General features: G+C 40.3%; 1 protein-coding gene across 1 annotated transcript in view; it reads left to right on the top strand.

Annotated features, from left to right (window-relative positions):
- The window catches only part of LOC141192449 (uncharacterized), a 43,233-nt gene extending 26,139 nt beyond the window's left edge, over positions 1-17,094 (top strand). Inside the window, exon 7 of the mRNA XM_073661981.1 lies at positions 8,525-17,094. Coding sequence (XP_073518082.1) covers positions 8,525-9,969 — 1,445 coding nt within the window. The 3' untranslated portion in view covers positions 9,970-17,094. The remainder of the gene's footprint in view (positions 1-8,524) is intronic.
- Positions 17,095-17,310: the final 216 nt, after the last annotated feature.

Below are 17,310 nucleotides of genomic sequence, written 5' to 3'. Positions count from 1 at the left end.
TGATTTGCGACTGTTTGACAGCTTTAATACATGTGAGGAATGCTTAAGAAGCAGGCATTTCTCACATGTATTAAAGCTGTTAAACAGTTGCAAATCATGCACACAGGAGTGATTTAAACATAACACCGAGCACACTAAAGATACTCGGTGCTTGCCCAAGCATGCTCACTGAAAGGGTTAACAGAACATACTCACTCATCACTAGTTCTAATTTATTAATTTGTCACCAGTAAGAGAAACTATATTCTCTTTTCCATGGTATCACCTATAGTCATTGATAATGAGCACGTTCACTAGAGGGCGTCTCCTACTAGTTCGACGTTGTCTCACTGCTAATAGTTATAATGAGGGACTAACCACGTTACTGGTAGCACAGAGGCTCTGGAATAGTGAAAATGTCTCCTCGCTCCCCAAAAGAAATGTAGCAAATTCTGCTCTCCCAAATGCAAATGCTGCCCTCCCTTCTGAGCACCACAGTGAGCCCAAACCGCAGTTAGCGTCCATATGCTTGGCATTTCTGTAGCGATGAGAGTCAGCCTAATTAACGGGTGCATGTCTCCAGAAGCATGAGCTAGGCACGATGTACAGGCACTACAACCTACTGGTCACTACAACGTACTGGGCACTACAAAGGTAGTTTGCAATTTTCACTCGGCAACATCCACTGCTGCTTGTTTCTGGAAAAGAAAAACATGGAGTGAAAATCTACACTACGCCTGTAGATAAAATCCCAAAGGGGGTATATTTTCCAAAATGGGGTCACTTGAGGGGGGATTCTGCTCTTCTAGCACTTAGGGGCTTTGTATATGGAGTCCTGCGCTCTAGGAGGCAAATAGTGCTCTGTCCTTCCCGAGTCTCACTGTGTGGCTAAGCAGTACTGTACAGCCACATGTGGGGTATTTCTACATTGAGCAGAATTTGTGGAATTAATTTTGGTGCCATTTTTATCCATTTCCCAGTGTGAAAAATGTAAAATCAAGGGCTAAAACAAAATTTTAGTGGGAAAAATTATATTATTTTTTCTTCACTGCCCAATAGTATAAAATTCTGTAACCCCCCCCTGTGGTGTCAATATGATCACTGCACCCCTAGATGAATTCATTGAGAGGTTTAGTTTGTAAAATAGGGTCTCTTACGGGAGAGGTTCTATTGTTCTGGCACCTCAGGGGCTCTGCCAATGGGATATGGCACCCTCAAGCCAGCCCAGCAAAATCTGACCTCCAATATGGCACTTTTTCCCTTCTGAGCTTTGCACTGTGCCTCAAAAGTAGTTTTCTTCCACATATGGGGCATCGGCATACTCGGGAGAAATTACGCAACAAATTTTGGGGTCCATTTTATCCTGCTATCCTTGTGAAAATGAAAAAAATTAGGGCTAAAACAACATTTTTGTGGGAAAAATATATATTTTTCATTTTCACAGATCAACGTTGTAAAATTCTGTGAAGCACTTGTGGTTTCAATGTGCTCACCACACATCTAGATAAGTTCCTTGAGGGGTCAGGTTTTCAAAAAGAGGTCACTTGTGGTAGTTTTTCACTGTTTAGGCAAATCAAGGGATCTCCAAATGCGACATGACACTCGCAGACCTGAAAGGTCTTGAAATTACTGTTGCAGAAGTTCCTTCAGTTGCTTAGCTCCTGCAGCCTCCGTTCTGTCGGTAAACTTCCTCTCCTGCTCTTCACCGGTCACATAGATCAGTGCAGAGCAGAAGAATAGACAGCAGCTCTTTCTGTGATTGGGGAGGATGCAGTATCAGCTTTCTCCTCCATCACAGGAAGCTACCTTCGGACTATAAGACACACACACTTTTTAACAAGAGTTTTTCTTGTTAAAAAATGCATTTTATAGTCCAAATAATATGGTAGATAAATTCCTTAAGGGATCTAGTTTCCAAAATGGGTTGACTTGTGGAGGTTTTTCCTCTATTCAGGCACATCAGGGGCTCTCCAAACACGACATGACACCCGCAGACCATTCCATCAAAGAAATGTCATTCCTTCCTTTTTGAGCCGTGTCGTACGCCTAAACAGTAGTTTCCTCCACATATGGAGTATCTGCATACTCAGGAAAAATTGCACAACAAATTGTGTGGTGCAATTTTTCTTGTTACCCTTGTGAAGAAGTAAAATGTGGGGCAAAAAAACATTTTTGTGGGAAAAATTTGATTTTCTGTATTTTCACGGCTCAACATTATAAACTTCTGTGAAGAACATGGGGGTTCAAGGTGCTCACCATACTTCTAGATAAGTTCCTTGAGGGGTCTAGGTTCCAAAATGGTGTCACTTGTGGGGTGTTTCCACTGTTTAGGCACATCAGGGGCTCTCCAATCGCGACATGGCGTCCACTAATTATTCCAGCAAATTTTACATTTAAAAAGTCAAATGGCGATCCTTTTCTTCTGAGCCCTGCCATGCGCCCAAACAGTTGTTTTCCCCCACGTGGGGTATCAGCATGCTCAAGAGAAAATGCACAACACATTTTGGGATCCATTTTCTCCTGTTACACTTTGTGAAACTAAAAATTTCCTTCCACATTCCATTAATTCCTGTGAAACACCTGAAGGGTTGCTAAACTTCTTGAATGTGGTTTTGAGCCCCTTAATGGGTGCAGTTTTTAGAATGGTGTCACTTTTGGGTATTTTCTGTCATATGCGTATTGACAAATTACCGAGAGGGTAAAAAAAAACCTGGTTGAGGGGTGTATAAAAAATGTCTTATTACTGTTTTACTAAAATGTGGTAAAGAAGTAAATTAAAACTACACTAGTTTTGTCTGTGCACTTACTATGATATTAAGTCTCTAGAAACTGTATAGTATTAGGATACATCTGATATCATGAGCTCATTAAATTCATTATAGTTTTCCTCTATGTCTGCAGTTCATAGATTAGTTGATCACTTTATTTATTAGGACATACACAGTTTCCCTAGTGCTACCGAAAATATATGCATAGCCACCCCAACAATTTTCGCCATGTTTGGCTTCCTCAGGGGGCTGGGGCTATTAGTGGCTGGACAGAGCCTGCGCCGCCCAGAGCTTCTTCTTCCGACGTCTCTTCCATCACTAGCACTACCTGCAGAATGTAAAAACGGTAATTACTTACCGGTAATTTGATTTTCCTGAAACCCATGACAGTACCATACGAGAGAGTAGGATCCGCCCATTACCGGACAGGAAGCCCTGAGCACAAAATAAAAAGGCAACTCCCACTTTCTCCTTCAATGTGGTTTCCATGAGTCAAGTAAGAGTCGCCCAATTCATCATCATTTTTATTTATACATTCACTCAAGCACATTCTTCATTGGGAGAAGAGAAGACTAAGAACCATCAACCAAAAGCCAGAGGGAGGGAAAATTAGGGTGCTGTCATGGGTTTCAGGAAAATCAAATTACCGGTAAGTGATTATCGTTTTTCCCTTCCCCCATGACAGCACCATACGAGAGACAATAGCAATGGAGCCCTTCAATAGGGAGGGAGCACCCATATAGGATCTTACACCTGAAGAAAGATCCCCGAAATATCCTAGTTCAACAGATTGATTTTTTTAGATATCATTCAGTCTTCCTTCTTGAAGCACTATCAACATAATCTCTATCGATTTGGAGCTTAAACCAAAAGCACCAACAAGAGTAAAAAGGATTTTTACAACACTCTTTCCTCTTTATCTCCCAGAGAAAGGTCTATATTTAGAGACTTCACTTATATACATGGTTGAATATCTTTCACAGATTTGATTAGATATTCTGTTTTCATTAAATCAACTAACCAACAACTGAAGTATATAAGAACTGGTACTAGGACACAGCATGTAATAGAAGCAGAAGTTAATCGATTCAGGGAACCTGGTAACCTTAACCAGGCTTTGACTAGGGTTTCTACTTTAATATTGTTGGCATTTTCAATTGAAGGCCCCACTTAAGCCCAAGATCTGGGCCATAAACCCTTTCTAGGGTCAATGATCACATAATTATTCAAAACTACCCAACTCTATGCTACCAAGAGTAGATAGAGCATCCCAGATTGCCAAAATGGGGATCTCAAAACCAGCAGAAATATTTAGTACTTTATATCCCTTAAGATGTAATGTTAAGTCCCCCCAAGAAATGTATTTAAGCCGAACGGATCCTTATAGTTTGAGATTTCCATCCTGGGGAGTTTCTGGCTACCACAATCTAGCCAAGTACCAAGAGCTAATACAACTAGAAAGGGTAAGATACAGATCTGAGCTATTCCAAAAGAAAAGTCACAATCCACCGTTCATTCAGGAATGATCGTATTTACGCTATTCCCCTATAATAGCATCAATTCTGCAACTTTATAATCCAACCATGGAGATTGCTAGATGAAAATAGTTCAAATGAAAAATAGATTAGTTTTCAAGCAAAGAAACTAAGTAAACCAAGTGATAACCATCTCCTCTGATACACTTTTTTTTTTTCCAAAGCAACTCATTCAGAAAGAGATCTAGATCTCTTATGGCATTGGTCAAATCTCAGATGGTCTTAAGCTAAGGTATTAACATCCCATCCCGTTAAACATGTACCTTAAGTACATATCATCCTGTGCTTGAGTAATAATCAGAACAGTCTTACCTCAGTGTGAAGGCATTCGTCTTAACTAGCAAAGATGCTTCTCCTTCACCACAGGAGTCTCACGGGTACGGGGACATTTTAACTCATCCACTGATTCCTCCTTTTATAGGTTTATTGCAGCGCTGCCATCTTATCACTCCAAGAGCGCACTGACTGGATATTTAACCAACTCGCCACTTAGTTGAGTCTACCAGTTTATGACTTTAATCGCAAGAATACATAGTGTAATATGGTTCCATTGACTTAATTTCCAATTTGTCCATCTGCACTTCTAACTGGGAGGATACACTGGTCTTGAAATAATTTTACCAGATCTGGTATAATCATGTCTGTCGGGCAACTCCATTAGGAAAATGGACTGGGATATTTACTGGTTCGTCAGTCCCATACCAGCGAGTCCAACTCGTACCTTCCTTAGTAGGGCAGGCCGGTAGTGCTGCCCGACTCAGTACAATCAAGTTTATCTTGTCATTCCGAATCAGGAGGGTAGATTGAGGCAATTTTTGGACTATCAACCATAGTTAGCAGTGAGTCCAGCTTGCACTTCCCTTAGGAAGGCCGACCGGTATAGTGCTGCCTTACTTGGCACAATCAAGTTTATCTTACCATTCCATACCAGGAGGGTAGATTGGGGCAATTGGTGGTCTATCAACCAACTCATACCTCCCTTAAGAGGTCAGACCAGTATAGTGCTGCCCTCTTGGCACGATCAAGTTTCTTATCACTGTAAGCCAGAAGGGTAGATTGGAGCAAATGTTGGATTTTCAGCCCCCCACCGGTGAGTACAACTCGCAGCTCCTCCTACCATTTCCTATCAGGGGGATATGGGGTATAGAGAGTTTAATCACTTGAGGTCCAAAAGGTCATTCGAAGTGGTTTCTTTTAAGCTTAGCGTAGCCATGTTCCTCTTGCACCTTCAACTAGGAGGGGGTGGGGGGAACTGAGCTGCAGATGTTTATCAGCCAGTTCATCTAAAGAGATGGAGGCCTCTCATATGATGAGAGGTTGAAAAAGTTGAGCTTGTTTAGCTTAGAAAAATGACTCCTCAGAGGGGGATCTCATTTACATCTATAAATATATGTGTGGTCAGTACTAAGGACTAGCACATGACTTATTCCCTCCAAAGACCATACTAAGGACCAGGGGCACTCATTACGGGTGGAAGAAAGGCGATTCCAGCACCTAAAATATGAAAGGGTCCTTTACTGTCAGACTATGGAATGCCAACCACAAGAGGTAGTAAGGGCAGACACTAACAGCTTTCAAAAAAGAAAAGGCTGGATGATTTCCTCGATACACATAACATTGTGGGTTACAGTTAAATTAGATAAAATATTACACCTATAGTAGTACATTTGATCCAGGGTTCTAGGACTGATCGCCTTTTCTTGGGGTCAAGAGGGAATTTTTTTTTCCCCCCTTGATGCAAATTGCTGAATGTGTCCTGGGTTTTGCCTTCTTCTAGATCAACAGTTTTTAGGTATAGGGATTTTAGTAAAACCATTATTAGAAATACAAAAAAATAAAACTAATTAAAAATTATAAACTGGTTCATTATAATTGTAATAGTGAAGTTATAATAAAAACGGTAATAATACATTTGTGAGGCCTAGTTCCAGTAAGTTAGTGTCAGAGTACAATTGGGGGTTGAAAGGTTGAACTTGATGGACCTAGGTCTTTATTCAATCTATGTTACATTACTAATGATCCCAGATTGTGAAGATCAACTGGACTTAAATTGGTATTATTCTTTTAGCGCCCCCATTCACCAAGAAGACCACTGGGACATAGATGTTAAATGCAGACTAGTTCAATATTCTATCCAAGTATGAGGGATTGACTGGACCTGTTACTCAGCAGCTATCCTTTGGACTGTATTTAATAGAATCACCCCAGACCGAGGGCATCGTCCAGAGACCTTCCTTACCAATATCGGTAATATTGCTAGTAAAGGGTAGTGAAGTTTTGAGACCTTAGTGAAACAGATCTACAAGCCCCAAGTTGTCTGGCTAACCAGGCAACCCCCCGTAAGGCAGACAGCTGAGGAAAATCCTAGACCTAACGTGGCAGGTTTTTCCGCAACTATGAAGCGGTCTGAAAAAAACCTTCAGACAGGCCAACGTGAGTCATAAACCTACACCTGAACTGGCATGAGGCCTAGCCGTGAGGCTCAATACGCAAGCCATGAGGCCTGGCCATGAGGCTCAATACGCAACCCATGAGGCCTAGCCATGAGGCTCAATATGCAAGCCATGAGGCCTAACCGTGAGGCTCAATATGCAAGCCATGAGGCTTAGCTGTGAGGCTCAATACGCAAGCCGTGAGGCTCCATGCGCAAGCTATGAGGCTTAATACGCAAGCCATGAGGCACAATACGCAAGCCATGAGGACTAGCCATGAGACTCATTACGCAAGCCATGAGGCCTAGCCGTGGGGTTCAATATGCAAGCCATGAGGCATAGCCGTGAGACTCCATACGCAAGCCATGAGCTCAATACGCAAGCCATGAGGCCTAGCCGTGAGGCTCAATACGCAAGCCATGAGGTCTAACTGTGATGCTCAATATGCAAGCCATGAGGCCTAGCCATGAGGCTCAATATGCAAGCCATGAGGCTCCATACGCAAGCCATGAGGCCTATCCGTGAGGCTCAATACGCAAGCCATGAGTCCTAGCCGTGAGGCTCAATGCACAAGTCACGAGGCCTAGCCATGAGGCTCAATACACAAGCCATGAGGCCTAGCTGTGAGGCTTTATACACAAGCCATGAGGCCTAGGCCAAACAAACGTAGGTAGGTACGGAATCATTAAATTTAGTTTCTTCCAGACTGATGTTATCATTTCAGCGCCCAACTGGGCCCCTGCTCATTGCCACTCACTAGAGGTAGCTATAGAACTCAGCATGGTGTTCCATGATTCACTGGTGTTCCATGATTTATGGCTGCTCCAGCCGTGAGCTCCAGGCTTCTACATCCTTGAGGACAGGAAACACATTGAAGGAGGAAGTGGGAGTTGCCTTTTTATTTTGTGCTCAGGGCTTCCTGTCCGGTAATAGGGGCAGATCCTACTCTCTCTCGTATGGTGCTCTCATGGGGGAAGGGAAAAAGGTGGCTCCTGGTGACAGAAGCAGATGTCACAGTAGGAGATCCCAGAGGAGATGGGACCCACCATTTGCAGAAGCCCTTATATGACACAATGGCAGAAAACCAGAGCAGGAGAAATCCCCATAAAGTGACTACATTTTGGAAATTATAACTCTCAGTGAATTAATCTATAGGAGAAGTGACTATTTTGACTCCACAGGCACTTTCCTGAAATTAACACACAGTGGATGTTGTAGATTGAAAATTGCAAATATGCTATTTTATTACCCAACACATAGTGCCCAGATTGTGCTCCAGGAGACACACCATAAATTAAGTGGGTTCTTCTCACTATAGTAATGCCGAATACATGGATGGTAAATGTGGTTTGGGCACACTGCAAGGCTCAGAAGCAAGGGGGAGATCTGACTTTGAGAGATAAGATATTGCTGGATTCGTTTATGGAAGCCATGTTGCTTTTCAAAAGCCTTTGAGCCACTAATAATATGGAAACCTCTGTTTTTCAGATGATGGGCCTGAGTGGGGACTTTGTTTTTTTGTGAGATTAATAGAAGTTTTTCTTGGTATTATTTTTGCCTACATAACATTGTTTGGTGGCTTTTTATTCCATATTTGGGAGGCAGAATGAACAAACAATTGAACACCACGGTCTACTGCTTCATGCTATGAGGTTTTCTATTAGACTGTGAACTGTCATTGTCTTGGTGAATAATTCAATTTTTTTGCATAACTTGCCATTTTTACGGACAGTTTAAGTAGAAATGTTCAAAAATACATAATTACAAGGATTTTTTATTAAAAAATAATAATTGGTTTTATTATTGGCAGATGTCTGTACCAGGAGATCAGAGGGACAGCTGACATCTTCAATTTTTAAATCAGTTGATCTTGAGATCCCACAGGATACAATTGAAGTGAATGCCATTTCTCCAGATATCCCATCATCCCTTCACAGCAAAGATCTGTCATCTGATCATTTGAAACAGGTCCTGTCTTCTGATTTATTACCAACTACTAAGGAAAATCAAAGTCACAAAATAAGCATTAAAAAACAAATTGCTCCTAAAGCAAAGAAGCCATTTTCACGTTCAGAATATGGAAATAGTTTTCTCCTCAAAAAGTCTTTTCTTAAACATGAAAAAATTCACACAGCAGAGAATAGATTTTCTTGCTCCAAGTGTGGGAGATGTTTTAATCAGAAATCAGATTTTGTTAGGCACCAGAGAACTCACACAGGGGAGAAGCCATTTTCCTGTTCAGAATGTGGGAAATGTTTTACAAAGAAATCAAATCTTATCAAACATCAGAGAACTCACACAGGGGAGAAGCCATTTTCATGTTCAGAATGTGGAAACTGCTTTACAGTGAAATCAAGTCTTATTGCACATCAGAGAACCCACACAGGGGAGAAGCCATTTTCATGTTCAGAATGTGGAAACTGCTTTACAGTGAAATCAAGTCTTATTGCACATCAGAGAACCCACACAGGGGAGAAGCCATTTTCATGTTCAGAATGTGGGAAATGTTTTATAAAGAAATCAAATCTTATTGCACATCAGAAAATTCACACAGGGGAGAAGCCATTTTCATGTTCAGAATGCGGGAAATGTTTTGCAAATCGATCAAATCTGATCAGCCATCAGAGAACTCACTTAGGGGAGAAGCCATTTTCATGTTCCGAATGTGGGAACTGCTTTAAAGAGAAATCAAAGCTTATTACACATCAGAGAATTCACACAGGGCTGAAGCCATTTTCATGTTCAGAATGTGGGAAATGTTTTATAAAGAAATCAAATCTTATTAAACATCAGAGAATTCACACAGGGGAGAAGCCATTTTCGTGTTCAGAATGTGGGAAATGTTTTGTACAGGAATCAAATCTTATTAGACATCAGAGAATTCACACAGGGGAGAAGCCTTTTTCATGTTCAGAATGTGGGAACTTTTTTACATTGCAATCAACTCTTATCGAACATCAGAGAACTCACACAGGGGAGAAGCCATTTTCTTGTTCAGAATGTGGGAAATATTTTGCAAAGAAGTCGAATCTTATCAAACATCAGAGAATTCACACAGGGGAGAAGCCATTTTCATGTTCAGAATGTGGGAAATATTTTGCAAAGAAATCAAATCTTATCAAACATCAGAGAACTCACCCAGGGGAGAAGCATTTTTCATGTTCAAAATGTGGGAAATGTTTTAACCAGAAAGCGCATCTTGATAGCCACTGGAGAACCCACACAGAGGAGAATGCCGCAGCTAAACCCAACTAGTCTCTGTACAGACTAGAAAGGCCCTAGCTGCACAACTAAAAACGCCACGGACCTAACTCTCTATTAGGCCATTGAGGAGTTTCTCGTACCTCCGGAGGAATCAGAGGGGAGGCCACAGCACACTGTCAACCAGGGGAAAGGAAAGTATGAAATAAAATATGAAAACCCTGAGTGAGAAACTAAAATACATTCATATAGGGCAAAGTAGGCAAGCTAAGGAGAACCAAAAATAAAAGGAACAAGTATAATCTCCCAGAAACCTAACATTGTTAGAATGAAAAGGTACTGGGAGGGAAAGCAAACTGACCGGGAGGATAGTTTCACCTTTGTGGTGAAACTTACAAAAATCATCCTCACCAACTGTATATGTAAAACCCGTCCATTTATAATGACCACAGACAAGATAAAGATTCCAAACTCACATCAGGACCACAAGATCCCAGGTACTTTCAGCTGCATCACATCTAATGTAGTGTACTTAATTATATGTACCAAATGTCCAACTGGGGGTCTGTATGTAGGGGAGACAAGGCAAAAACTTAGAACAAGGATGAATTCTCATCGCCACACAATAAAAGAAAAAAAGATTAGATCTACTTGTGACCAAACATTTTTGTATCCCTGATCACAGCATCATGGACATGAAATTACTTGTATTGAAAGGTAACTTCAAATCTCAGAGACAAATAGTTATGACAACCTTTGACACACTTGGAGCAGGAATGAATGTGTCACATGGATTTATGCCTTTTTACTAGTGATGAGCGAATACATTCGGCACTATTTGTTACTCGCACGAATAGTACACAATTCAGGCTATTCGGCGAGTAATTAGCTATTCACCTCGGTATATTCGAGTGACCCGCCCAGTATGTTTGGCGCTTTATGTGTAGCCAATGAACATGCTGGGCTTGCTTGCCAATCACAGTAATGCCGTTGCCATCTTTGTTGTGGCATTACTGTGATTGGCTGGCCTTACAGTATCGTAGGGGGATATTTAAGCCCTGCCGGCGCAATCTTGCGCATGTCACATGCGGAATCAACGTAGTGTGAGCATAGGGAGAGTGGAAGCAGCGTATAGGGAGTGTTTGAGTCCAAAAAGCTCCTTTAAGAGCTATTTAGAGTGAAGATTAGTTCTCTGTTAGGTTGAGATAGCTCAGGGTGAGATTTAATACGAGGAGAGGAAAACGGAGGCAGGGTGTTAGCATTGCAAGTACATGCTGCAGATCTCTGCTAGGTTGCATTGTGTATAGTCAGAAGCATATAAACCAAAGAACATGGCGGTATAGATAAACCATAGTTCATATGTGGGCACTCCCAATAAAGTACAACCTACAAAAAGAGTGGAGTGACAGAGCCCCAAAAAGAGTCAGGTCACCATCATAATGAGTCCAGATAAAAAATCAGTTTGATTGTGTATCAAACATATAAAAGAAGGGCCCACGGACACTCCTAAATAGAGCACAACCAATAGAATAGTATGTCATGGGTGAAAACTACAAAAAGGACAGAGACAACCATGTGAGTCCACAAATATAGGTACACGAAAAGAAGTGACAATATTATCAATCCAAGTATCAATTATTCCAGTTACCAAGTAAATGGACAACGTAACTTACAATTAATTACATTAAATGTCCTATGTTAATCCATTCCTGGACACTTCAACATGAATAAACAACCAAAATATCCAGATCAATATATACTAAACGTCTGGACAATGAAGAGATACCAGCTGCATATAAAAGGTATAGATTTTATTTAATCAAATTGATAAAACCAATTAACAAGAAAGGGCAACAACCTCTATAAGGGAGTGACACATACATGAGCTGGGAGGAAAAATTAACCCCCCAAAAAAGGCCAAAAATGTGAACTTCACTAGTAAACAACAAATTAATTAATATAAAGCCATATACGTATACATACAATGTACTTATTACTAAGTGACATGAATCATACACATGATGGTAACATAAATTTATTTAAATCAATACTGAAGAGACTATCCTAATGAAAAAATACAGCCTAAAATGCCAAAGTTTAAGGTGGCAGTGCTTCAGTGACTATGATGGTCATACAGGTAATAGATAGGTATGTCATGATGTAAAACAGGCCAATGAATACAGGTAAACTGCAGACTGTGATATTTCAGTTTTTCTTTTTTAATAAATTTGCAAAAATGTCTATATTTCTGTTTTTTTCCAGTCAAGATGGGGGGCAGAGTGTACTTTAATGAGAAAAAAATGAATTTTTTAGAATTTACTAAATGGCTGCAATGAAACAGAGTGAAAAATTTAAAGGGGTCTGAATACTTTCCGTACCCAGTGTATATATTAGTATAAAATAACCCCTATACATTTAAAACCCACATCTAACATAGTGATACAATAATTCACATAGACGACTATATTGTCACTGTAGTCTTCTATCTCACAGGTATAGGGTCATCCGCGAGGATAGACGCGCAACTGCCTTGCTCGTACAGTTGAGCTGGTCCCCCAGCAACTGGAAACGGACATCCCGCACGACCCATCAACCCAGGCAAAAGCTTTCCTAAGGATGAATAAAAACAATTAAAAACAAGCACCAATACATATACAATAAAACCATAAGATATTAAAAGAAACCCCCATCTACTCATTAGCCTCTATTATAGGAAGGAACTGAACCCAAAGCTTTCATTAAGTCCTGCCGGTGCTAGGGTACCCCGTCGATAGATCCACTTACTCTCCAATTGTGATAAAATCCTCCCCAGGTCCCCTCCTCTTGCTCCCATGATGACTTGATCAATATCTATGATGCGGAATTCTCTTGGGCTGCATTGATGGTGATGTAAAAAATGGCGTGGTAAAGTTTTGAGAGTGTTAGGGTCTTCCACCATTTTGACTTTGATAATGTCCCTAACATGCTCTCTTACTCAAATTTTTAATTCTTTAGTAGTAAGTCCGACATATATCTTTTTACAAGAACATTGGGCATAATAAATTACGCCCTTCGAGGTACAATTTAAATGTGCCCTTATTTTAAATGTTTTCGAGCCACCAAAATTATCAAACTTCTTTGCCTTCTTCAAATAACCACACGCCTTACGAAGCCCGCATTAATCTCTTTCCTGTTATCCTGTTTATCTCTACATCTCTCCAGATCATAGTGACTGTGAACCAACAGATCTTTTAAGTTTGGACTTCGCTTTGCCACCATTGAGGGTGCTGGGGGGAGGATTTGACAGAGGATAGGATCTGTTAATAGAACTTGCCAGTGCTTCTGTAAAATTGATCTCACTTCAGGCCACTGATTGTTATATACGAAAATAAATCGTACCTCCTCCGATATGTTGATGTTTTTTTTATTGCCATAAATTAATTGATCTCTTGGGGTTCATGCTGCTATTCTGTAACCCCGTCTGATTAACCTGCGGCTATATCCCCTCTTCAAACCGATTAGCCAGTTCTATCGCTTGTTCCTCAAATGTTTTCTCATTAGAGCATATCCTCTTGGCCCTAAGGAACTGACTTATTGGAATTCCTCTTATGGTGGAGGGTGGGTGTGCCAATTCTGCCTGTAACAATGAGTTTGTCGCAGTTGGTTTCCTAAATATGTCAGTAGTTATAATACCATTCTCAGATACCCACGATTTTTAAATCCAAGAAGTCCAGACTTCTTCCGAATTTATATATTTATAAGTATTCAAATTGTTATCATTCAGCTTGGTCATAAGCCTCTCCAAATCTCTGGCCGTAGCCTCCTAGACAAACCATATATCATCAATGTATCTCATCCTTCCCTGGACCAAGTCCATCTCAACAGTGGTATCCCCCTGGAATATATCCCGCTCCCACGCCCCCCAAAAAAGGTTGGCATAGGAGGGGGCACAGAAGGCCCCCATATCGGAGCCCTGTTGTTGTAAGTAGATGTTCTTTTTGAAAATAAACACATGTCGAAGGACAAATTCCAGGAGGACCACGAGCAGCTCGGCCAGGGACAGCTTGAGACCACTTGACCTCAGATACCACTCTAATACCATCTTCATGTTTGATGGACGTATAAAGTGTCTCTACGTCTGCAGTGACCATGACTATATGGTCACCGAGCACAGGTGATCCAATCTTTGTAGGGTGGCCGTGTTATCTTGCAGGAGGGCAGGCCAGAGACCAAGGGCTTCAAGTAGTGATCAATTACACTAGATATAATTTCACACAAACTGCCGATACCGGCAACAATTGGCCTACCTGGCGGATCAATCAGATTTTTGTGATGTTTTGGAATTAAGTAAAAGGTGGCCAAACGGGGCTGTAGTTTGCGCACCATATCCAACAGCTCTTTTGGTATCACACTCTGTTTGAATGCCCCTTCGAGGATAGACACCAATTCATCCTGGAAAGAGGATAGGGGATTATGAGAAAGTTTTTTATAACAATGGGGGGTATTCAGAAGTTTATATGCCTGCTTTTTGTAAAGGCTGACTGGCCAGACGAGGTTTCCCCCCTTGTCCGCAGTTTTAAAAATAACATCTTTCAATTTTTGTAAATATTTTAGCGCCATTTTTTCCATTTTACTTATGTTAGATTTCCAAGGCATACATTGGGAAAGATTCTCAATGTCCAAAGTGTCCAACTTAGTGAATACCTCAATGGCATGACATAGGCTGAGGGCTGGAAATTTCTTAGATTTCTTACATAGATTACGGAGAAAGTCACTAACCTCTGAATTACTTTCTGCCTCCAGAGATTCCAGGGTTTCCAATGCTTCCCTTTCTTCTCTGGTAGGAAATAGGTCATGTAACGCTGTTTTGTAAAGTAATTTTTTGTAAATGAGTTTCCTTGCAATTAGATTTGTATCTTTCACCGTCGTGAACTGGTCTAGGTGATGAGAAGGAGAATAGGTAGGGCCCTTCTCTAAGAGTGTTAGTTGAGTTGTGGATAAGGTATGGGTAGATAAATAATTACCTTATCTGTCACCACCTACCTTTTATATGCAGCTGATATCTCTTCTTTGTCCAGACGTTTAGTATATATTGATCTGGATATTTTGGTTGTTTAACGTAACTTACAAGCACGGTATACAATCATGCATATGTGTTATCCTGGCACAACGTTGTGGACAACGCCCCCCGAAGAGCCTCACGCGAAACGCGCGTCGGGACCCCAACGAGACACCGGTCCATACAGCACTATGGGTATGTTATGACTCATCTTTATGTCAGTGTCAATTTCTCTTCCCAGGCAAGGTTAGTATATTTCTGGACATCATAGAAGGTTACACATGTCTTATGGGCACCTTTACTGTTATGATGCCAGGATAACACATAAGCATGATTGTATACTGTGCTTGTAAGTTACGTTGTCCAATTACTTGGTAACTTGATTTATTGATACTTGGATTGATAATATTGTCACTTCTTTTCATGTACCCATATTTGTGGACTCACATGGTTGTCTCTCTGTCCTTTGTGTAGTTTTCACTTATGACCTACTATTTTATTGGTTGTGCTCTATTTAGGAGTGTCTGTGGGACCTCCTTTTTATATCTTTGATACACAATAAAACTGATTTTTTTATCTGGAATCATTATGATGTTGACCTGACTCTTTTTTGGGCTCTGTCACTCCACTCTTTTTTGTAGGTTGTGCATTGTGTATAATGTAGGAACAGATTATGGGAGTAGGGAGAGAGGCAGGGTTTCATATCCAGTACCATAATATACCAGCATGTACTAAACAATTTTTTCAGCTTATTAATATTCCTGGCCTATTGCTGAAATAGCGTATATTTATCTAGCAGTTTTTCGACTGGCGCAAAGCCTGCTGAGCTATGCAAACGAAACAATTTACCAGTAATTTTCCTGAGTCTGCTGTTTGCGTGTATCATAAAAAAAAATAACAAAAAAATTACTGTGCTATTGGTTAAATAAATAGCGTATATTTATCTAGTAGTTGTGCAACTAGCGCAAAGCCTGCTGAGATGCGCAAACATCGCTATTTTCCTGAGTCTGCTGTTGCCGTGTCTAATAAAGCTAAAAAAAATTACCCACACATTGTTACATACAGGGACTTTATACATAACACATCTGTGAGGGTACTTGTGAAAAATAAAGCCAGGGATTTTTTTTTCATAAAGCATTCAATATGGGAAAGGGTGACGTTAAGGAACGAGGATGTGGATGTGGCGGTGTTAAATAATACTTCTTTCTGTATTATTTTTCTCTATCGAGGACTTCGCAAAGTATCAATATCAAGATTTTCTTATAAAAAAAGTATTGATTTATTCTTGGATTGTCCATTAAAAATAATCAGATTGCAGCAGGTACATCCAATAATTAGATAGTTACAGAGTGATTGTCCATAATTAGCTTAATTGTTGAGATTCACCCATCTTTCCCTTGGATCCTGCACATGTGTCCGGGTAAAGAACGTGTTTCCTGGGCCTACATAAGTTGCTGGTTTACACACGGATCCTTGTCTTGTGTCCTGTGGAATGGCAAGCCACCTCCCTTTCTCTAGCATGGGCTTTTATAGCACCTGTTATTTTGTATATGGTAGTGAACTAAAAATACACACACAAATAGCGCATGTCATCTAGACACCCTTAGCATGAGGCTGATGCAATCTTGTATAGAACTCAGAATTAAGAATAAAATGAATATCCATAATTAATATTTAACAATAGTTAAGAATAAAATGAATATCTGTAATTAATATTTAACAATTCCCCCTTTTGAGGATGAAAGACACTTGAAATCCTCAAAAAAGATAGGTTCATCATTAGGATAACAGGATCATTTTTTTCTTCTTCTTCCTTGGCAATATCATTTAATGTCCATAATAATAATAATATCACTATCGGATTATTGTTAGATAATGATGTGAATTCATGTTATGGTAAGCCGTGACTAATATTCATTTAACATGTATAATTATACTTCCCTATATCTAAATTGAAGCAATCACTGTGATCATCTGATGTCATCGGGTCGTCGTCTCGTCTTCTTCTTGGTTCTTTTCAAACACAGTCTTTAGATGAAAACTCCTTTGAAATAAAATATAGCGTGTAGCTATTGTACAGTCCATAATTGTGTTCATTATTGTTCAATCCATAAACTGTTCTCTTTATTAGAAAGATCATGTGTGTCAATTGATATTCGTGTAGTGTCACCTGGACTTACGTTGGATCGTCTTTGGATAATTCTGGAATCCTCCGTGTCATCCACACTGGTCTCGTGTCACTTTTGGAACAGATGTGACGTCTTTGGTCAGCAAAGCAAGGGTTAACTTGACACTTCCCTGCTTTATATAGCACCATAACCAGTACTCAGTCCTTAATGTACAGGATATATGTCAGG

Source organism: Phyllobates terribilis, unplaced genomic scaffold, assembly GCF_046119375.1.
Source record: "Phyllobates terribilis strain yellow unplaced genomic scaffold, ASM4611937v1 Scaffold_61__1_contigs__length_8056638, whole genome shotgun sequence".
Lineage (NCBI taxonomy): Eukaryota > Metazoa > Chordata > Amphibia > Anura > Dendrobatidae > Phyllobates > Phyllobates terribilis.
This window is presented reverse-complemented; position numbering and strand designations above follow the sequence as displayed.